General features: G+C 38.7%; 2 protein-coding genes across 2 annotated transcripts in view; one reads left to right on the top strand and one right to left on the bottom strand.

Moving 5' to 3' along the window:
• Positions 1 to 10: 10 nt before the first annotated feature.
• Positions 11 to 1,811, bottom strand: LOC107713927 (trophoblast glycoprotein-like). The gene has a single exon (XM_016519594.1). It carries the CDS (start codon positions 1,227 to 1,229, stop codon positions 81 to 83), a length of 1,149 nt encoding a protein of 382 aa, XP_016375080.1. The 5' UTR covers positions 1,230 to 1,811; the 3' UTR covers positions 11 to 80.
• A 1,201-nt stretch (positions 1,812 to 3,012) lies between these two features.
• Positions 3,013 to 8,075, top strand: part of LOC107713925 (inhibitor of Bruton tyrosine kinase-like) — a 38,109-nt gene continuing 33,046 nt past the window's right edge. The window contains exons 1-4 of the mRNA XM_016519593.1: positions 3,013 to 3,164; positions 4,195 to 5,019; positions 6,243 to 6,339; positions 6,814 to 6,938. Of these exons, the coding sequence (XP_016375079.1) occupies positions 4,696 to 5,019; positions 6,243 to 6,339; positions 6,814 to 6,938 (546 nt within the window). The 5' untranslated portion in view covers positions 3,013 to 3,164; positions 4,195 to 4,695. The remainder of the gene's footprint in view (positions 3,165 to 4,194; positions 5,020 to 6,242; positions 6,340 to 6,813; positions 6,939 to 8,075) is intronic.

Below are 8,075 nucleotides of genomic sequence, written 5' to 3'. Positions count from 1 at the left end.
AGTTATATATGTATTCATGCAAAGCTAGCGTCTGATCATTGCGTGCCAGTTGTGCAAGCCAGTTCTCCAAATGTGTCTCGTCACACATCGGAGTTGAGGCTGAGGTTGGCTAGCCGCGGGTCAGAGTTGATCTCGTATCTGTAATGGTATCCCTCCATATGATCTCTGCACGCGTCACGGATATTGTACATCCACCCCTTGATCCCTTTCCTGTTAAGGTAAAGGACCAGAAGAAAGATGACCCCAATGAGGGCAAGAACCATCCCCAAGAACACATAGGAGGGCTCCAGCACACGGTCCATCGCATCTCCGGCGTTGCTCCAGCACGAGAGCTGTGATTGTATCAGGGTTAAAAGTGGGACATTTTTTAGTCTAGCCGGGCCAGAACAGGTTAGGTTGAAGCTGTCTACCACAAACTCATGTTTCGCCAACCAAATCAACATGTCCTCAATATTGCAATCACAGCGCCAGGGGTTTCCTGCGAGTCTGACTCGCAAATCAGAGATTGAACCAAGCTTCTCTAGGGTCACGTTGGGCAGGACTTTCAACGCATTGTCTCGTAAGTCCAACTCTTTAAGTGCCCGATTGCATAACGTATCATTCCTGATTGTAACAAGGGAGTTGTTCCTCAAATCCAAAACAGTGAGGTCCGACAAACCCGCGAATATGCCTTCTGGAAGGAGCACCAGGTCATTATTGGACAAATCAAGATGAGAAACCTTAGGCAGGCGGTGTTTGAATAGATCTGCAAACACACCGATGTAGGAGTGATTGTATAAGGATTTGCTGAGGTTTAGAACCTCGATTTTGTTGTCTTGAGGTAAAGCCTCAACGCTGAACTGTGAAATCCTGTTGTTGCTGAGGTCAAGTAAACGCAGACTTGGCAAGTTTTTAAACACCATGGAGTCTAATTGCTCCACTTGGCTTCCAGACACATAAAGGTTTGTTAAATGTTCCAGCGGCCTGGGGAAAGATTCATTGTTCAGATTCCTTATATCGTTTCCATTGATGATAAGCGCGGTGATGTTTTCTGGAAGGGGCTGTGGGATGGATGTCAAGTCTTGGCTAACACAGTTCACCACCGTGGTTTCACACAAACACTGGGCAGGACATGAAGATAAGGGCGAGCAGGAACACGTCAGGAAGAGTAAAACACAGAGAGTCAGGTTACACATGTTCCTTTGTTTACTCTGAAGTTGAAGCAAATGCAGTAATCCAACATCGGACATTTTGAAGCAACGTAAATCAAACGGCGGGAAAGTATTTCTCTCCACAGAGTTGAAAGCAACGTACTCGCGCTTCTCAAACAACCGTTTAACGTAAAATCTCACATCCTTTTCTCTGTTCTTTCATTCAGGATAGCTCCTTGGACGTTTACCTCCTCAGCAGCAGTAGGAAGCAAACGATCCGAGATGCATTTATTCACTTTGTGCGTTTGTATCGTCACTTCTTTTTCAAATCCAGAATACCAAAACGAGTTTCTTCAAAAGTAGTTTCTCCCAATCCTTCGACCGAATCCTGTCCAAAAAGTCCGAGTTGTTATTAAAGTTCCAGATATTTTAAACAAAGACACCGTAGATCCACAAAGCTGTAACCGTGTGATTCGCCGTGTCTTGTCTTGTGTAATGCTCGGGGCTCGGCATCTCACTGTCCCGCTGCGCTCGCTGTGATGTTGACTCTCGCCCCGCCGCTCGCTGTGATGTTGACTCTCCCCCCGCCGATCGCTGGATCCACGCTGAGCGCTATACACTGGACTGTACCATCAGGAGCAAACAGGGGGCGTCAGGGACCACACACAAGATCCAGCAAAATCCAGCAGAGTTGTGACGTTTTCCAAATGTTACATTCTTTTACGGGAATGTGCAGGTAAATAAACTAATAGTTACACATTCTATAGAAAACATTATAAACATGACACGACCAATAGACACCATGAATACAAACCTGTATTTATGGTGTAAATACAGTATCGCTTATATATATATATATTATACTTATATAATAAGTATCGCTTTTTATTTCTCCTCTTTCCTACTACATGTTTCGCTTCTGTTTCAGTTTTAATAACCATTTCTTACTATGTGTAAGTAAGTTGTTGTTTTTTAGCATGTGTGTTTTGTAAGTCGCTTTGGATAAAAGCGTCTAATAAATGACTAAATAATAATAATAATAAATGACTAAATAAATACGAGTGTCAAATGTTTATTATGCATTTAAAAAAAGGTAGCCTATACAAATCATGATGTTTCTGAGTAATTTTGTATAATTACTTTTGCAAGAGTAAATTAAAATAATCGAAATAACTTTATTTATTTACAAAGGGGCATACAAATTATTTTTCAATTATTCCACTCGGATTCATTGGCATTAACACAAGTTTCTTCTATCTATCTATCTATCTATCTATCTATCTGTCTGTCTGTCTGTCTGTCTGTCTATGAGTCTATCTATCTATGATCTATCTATTTGTCTGTCTGTCTGTCTGTCTGTCTTTCAGTCTATCTATCTATGATCTATCTATTTGTCTGTCTGTCTGTCTGTCTGTCTATCTATCTATGATCTATCTATCTATCTATTTGTCTGTCTGTCTGTCTGTCTGTCTATCTGTCTATCTATATATCTATCTATCTGTCTGTCTGTCTGTCTATCTATCTATCTATCTATGATCTATCTATCTATAATATGATAATGAGTCATGTGACTCATGTGTTAGGTATGCCCCGTAAGCCCCGCCCCCACTGAGCTGACGCAAGAGGGGGACTCCCTTGCCAACTCGCCATGACACTAGCAACCTGCATACAGTGTAGTCCGTCAACAAGATATGCTCATAATCATAAATAACTGGAATGTTTACAATAAAATAAGACATGTTTGTGTCACAAGCGCAAACTGTGAAGTCCCTTTAACACCCCGAGCCGTCCAATGACAAATAACGATACAAGTCTGCAAGTTGAACTGTCCAATGAAATGTAAGGAGGATACACGTCTGATGGGCCAATCAGAAATCGTTTTACTCATGCGTCTACACTTCTAGGTCTTAACCGACTAACTCTGCTGCATCATATTTGCTGCAAAACATCAATAAATTTCCTTTAAAGATGTTTCTGTGGATCTGCCGCATTGGGGACAACACAAACATGGCCTTTTCTTTCATCTAGCGTCAGGTGAGCGAGCGATATTAGCGCTTTGTCTTTTAATCTGGCAGTGTTTCAATACATAGTTCAGCCCAATATGGTTCATAAATATGATAATGTGTCAGTCACTCAGAACAGACTTCATGACAGATCTCACCCATTATTATGTCATATCATATTATGTATTCATTATTTCCACTAAATATTACAGCTTGATCGTCAGTGTAATGTCCCTGACGTTACATTTAAAGAGAGAGAGGTTTGCGGTCTCCAGATGATAACAAATGGTTTGAACTGAATCGTTTGCTCAGTTTTTTAGATTTAAACACATTTATGATCACAAAAGGATCAGTAATATCCAAAAACTGATGGTTGAAGCCATATTTAGCTGATGGTGGGGGTATTTGGAAAGTGTCAAACTACAAGTGCAGCACTTCATAATGTTTCTTCAACTGTTATTTTTGTTATTAACTAGCAGGTTTGAAGATTACGTTAAACACTGACTTGGAAACTCTGCATTATTCTATAAACTTTTGTTTGTTTGTTTATTTTACTACTTACTACTGAAGATGTTTTATTACTACTTTTCTAATGCCATTGTTGTATATATTTAATGTTTTGCCTCAGACCCAATCTTAAAACATGACCATCCATTTGATATTTATTATATATTAAAACTATGATAATCTCAACAAAGTCCACTGTGGAATATTGTTGTTAAAAAGCAAGATTTATTTATTTATTTTAAGGATGGTTGAATTTCAACCCCCCCAAAAAACAAAACAAAAAGCATCCATAACTAGGCTAAAGAAAAAACCCATATATGTTATGTATAATTTTACACAAAACAGAACTAATTTGAGTGCTTTATGTGGTTTTCAGCCTAGTAAATTTTGGTGAAGTTTAGGAAAATTAGTTACATTTTCAGCCTAGTCTAGTCATGAATAAAGGCATAACTTTGTACGATCTGGTGAATTTTGCAGTTTAATTGCCATTTTTGTGGTATTGTTGTATAATGAAGTTGTTGATATTAATCAGAAAGCCATTCTTTCTTTTTCAGGCACCCTTTGCAATTATGGAGGCTTAAGTGGTGGAGCGTTTTGGGGGGAAGGAGTCTTTCCCCTCAAAGTTGATGGACTCTTGAATGGACAGTACAGGGTTTGTCTTTTGTAAAATACGATATATAGATAGATTACAATTTAACTTTTTTTTTTTGAGAAAACTGGAATATATTTGTATGTTTTTGTACAGAGAAATTAGTATTTTCTTTGATGCCAATGATTGTTCCAAAGGTTTTGTGGAAAGTGTTGCCGACATGGTGGATTGAGATGAGCTAGATCTTCACTCTTGGGGCCGCTAGGGTGCTGTGGAACCTCAACACATGCACAAGTCTAGCGCCCCGAATTCACAGAAAGGCTAAACCTATTCCCTATTTCTTTTCATTTTGTTTTCTTTAATTTATTGCAGTTATTTGATAAATTAATTTCTATGCTAGTCTGAGAAGTTAAAGCACAAGCGTGTGGGTGTTTTGGGGTTGTAACGTAGCGGGTGGGAAGCTAAAATGAGTCTGGGAAGCCCAGACTGCACACCGAAGTGCCGCTCTGTGAGGCACGCAGAGGAAGTGATCGCCGCTTTGACCAGCGGCTCGGAGGGCCGTCTGCAGGGCTTTCTGTCCATCCACTGTCACAATGCAGCTACCCTGCGGGACGAGTTTGGGCGCACGGCTCTGCACCTCGCGGCCTCTCTGGGTAAGCGTGACCTGCTTCAGTGGCTCCTAGACAGCAAACACGCCGACATGCTGGCGAAGGACAAGGAGTCTGGGTGGACCGCACTGCACCGCAGCGCCTTCTACGGGCAAATTCACTGCCTCATGGGGCTCATCAAGGTGAGCACGGCTTCATTAATACGAGTGTTTCACTGACTGCTGCCAATACAGTATTTAGAAAGAAGGGTGACCGATGGCCAGTATAATGCCCATAAACACTACTGGTCAAAGTTTGGAGTATTTAAGATTTCTTAATGTTTTTGAAAGAAGTCTCTATTACAAAAATACAGTAATATTGTGAAATATTATTATAATTTAAAATAAGTGTTTTCTATGTTAATATATTGTAAAATGTAATTTATTCCTGTGATGCGCAGCTGTATTTTCAGCATCATTACTCCAGTCTTCAGTGTCACATGATCTTCAGAAATCATTCTAAGATGCTGATTTGCTGCTCAAGAAACATTTCTGATTATTATCAATGTTGAAAACTGCTGTTGAAAAAAGTGACAGTAAAGACGTTTGTAAAGTTTCTAAAGATTTATATTTCAATTAAATGCTGTTCTTTTGAACCTTCTATTCATCAAAAACACAAACTAAAAACATCAAATAAATGCAGCCTTGATGAAGTGAAATGATGTGCACAAAATTCAAAATAAAATTGCAGTTCATTTAGGTGTTTCTAGTACCCAGAAAAGCACTATATAAATGTAACAAATTAGTATTATTATTATAGAGGCACAGAAACTGCACACTCAGGGTTGCCAGGTTTTCACAACAAAACCCGCCCAATTGCTACTCAAATCTAGCCCAATGGTGTTTCGAGGTGGGTCCCCCGGTTAAAAAATCACATTCTGGAGGGTAAAATAATTTTTTTTGGCGAGGTTCCTCTGGTAAAATTCACATTGCAGGGGCTAAATATCATGTTATTGGGGTCGCTTCAACCTGCGGACATGAAAAACAACAGTGTTAAAGTAGCCCAATTCCGCAGGAAAACCGCAGATTGGCAACACTGTGCACACTTCACCTTTTAAAATGAACTGAAAACAAACAGTTAGCTTTTTTTCCCATCCAAAACTGGCTGATTTTGGAATGGACATGTTAGTGATAGTCCACGTCTGTTAATTTGGCCAAGTGGGTATTATATTCATGGGCCAGTAATCTCAAAATAAGCAAACAATGCCTGATTAGTTGGCCTGGGTGATACATCAGTCAGTTACTGTTGAGAATTACAACAGCTTTCTGTGGAATGTGAGTCACCAGAACAGCTTAATCTTTTCCTCCCCATTCCATTGGTTCATTGGTTTCTTTTATTGCACCGTGTTTATATATTCGTGTTCCAGCGTGGCGGAGCACTGCCCATCCAGGACAAGGAGGGTCTTTCTGCCCTAGACCTCACCATGAAGGACCGCCCAGCTCACATTGTGTTCAGAAACACTGGTAATCAACATGGATTCATTTCCTTATTAATATGTATGATTGTGCCAGTGCTAAAGTATTTATGATAATTATTAAACGAGTTGTTCACCTTAATGTTAAAATTCTGTCCTCATGTATCCATACTCATATCATTCTATACCTGCATGTCTTTTTTCAAGATTTTGTACATTTTCCCTTCTGCAGTAGCACTTTTGTGTATTGACACTTAATCAATCCACTTGTTTAGTCTGACGTCACCATTTCTGGATGCAAGCACACTATACGATTCCAAACGCAAACAACAAACGGTGCTTATATACACTCACGCTGTGCTGTTAGATAGACACCATATTGAGTTTAACTTGGGTGAAATGATTGATTGAGTTCTCGCTTGAAGAGTAGAGACTTGGACCTGCAAACAGTATTTGTTACCTCACAACTTAACAAACACAAGCACATAACTCGCTTTGTTGATCTGATCTCATCTCATCGCAGACCCTACTGAAGTGTACACTTGGGGAAGCAACACAAATTTTAGTCTGGGACATGGAAACCAGGAGAGCAGACACCATCCTGAGATCGTGGACCTGTTTTCAAGGTCTCGGATCTATGTGAAGCAGGTAAATGTCATTTAGTGTTACTAAAGTTTAGAAAAAGTCAGTTTTTTTTTTCCCCCTGTGCATGTAGTATTTTCTGTTTCTTTTTAAAGTTGATTTGAATCAATAATTTGTGTTCCTTTTTTTTAATCAATTCAATCAACATTATTATTATTATTATTATTTATAAACAGGGGTGCACATATGTTTTTCAGCCTGGTTCATGTTCCTGGCACATAGTGACCCATTAAATATAACAAAAAAAAATCAAAAACAGTGATAATATTATTATACTTTATTTTTTTAATAAAACAATAAACAAAATGATAAAGTGTGATGATAATATTATAATTTAAAATAAAAAGAGAGTATTCAATAAAAATACAATTATTTTTTAGTAAGTATATTTTTTAATATGAATTTTCATAATTTTCAAACTTAAAATCAGCAAGCTTTTATCAAGCAAGTATATACGCTGCTGGGTTTAGCGCTGCAGATTGAAGAGTGTCAGTGAATGAAATGTCACAGTTTTGAATTATGCTTTGAAAACGGCAGTGGATTGCCTAGATTTACTCTTTCAGTTCCAATAGAAATCTTAGTATTACAGTATTACAGTTTGTCAATCTAAAATGGTAATTGTGCATTAAGTAAGGGATAATGCATGGCTAGATGTGCATTAAATAATTTTCATGCACGACGTGAAGGCCAAGGTTTCCTCCGCAAAGTACATTAAAATCGTTTAATGCACAGCTAACCGTGCATTATCCCGCTTATACCATGGTCATTTGCCAGCATAAACAAGTTAAAGCTGTTAAAGATGTTTGCAGCGCAAAATTTGACCGGAAGGGTGTAAAAATGATGGTTATTTTCGTAAGTTACAGCTCGTCAGCTCTAGCATTCTACCCAGTTTATATCAGACAGAGATGAAAGATCACATTTATTTGAATGAATTATAGCATTTATTTCAATTAATTATCGAGAGAGAGAGATGACAATTGATGACTATTTTACCAACTCGTTGCTGAGGAATATAATGTAGCGATCTAGTATCTGGGCTATTTTATAAATAAAAGTCGCGGGGCAGCGTTGACAAGAAGTTTCTGTGTATACACAGCGCAATCTGCAATCTCTGACCTCTCTCTCTCTCTCTCTCTCTCTCTC

Source organism: Sinocyclocheilus rhinocerous, unplaced genomic scaffold (genome assembly GCF_001515625.1).
Source record: "Sinocyclocheilus rhinocerous isolate Xijiao unplaced genomic scaffold, SAMN03320098_v1.1 scaffold1470, whole genome shotgun sequence".
Classification (NCBI taxonomy): Eukaryota; Metazoa; Chordata; class Actinopteri; order Cypriniformes; family Cyprinidae; genus Sinocyclocheilus; species Sinocyclocheilus rhinocerous.
This window is presented reverse-complemented; position numbering and strand designations above follow the sequence as displayed.

Bases quoted from the DNA above. Each gene is read 5' to 3' on its own strand.
- LOC107713927 (XM_016519594.1), bottom strand. From the start codon at position 1,229: ATGTCCGATGTTGGATTACTGCATTTGCTTCAACTTCAGAGTAAACAA.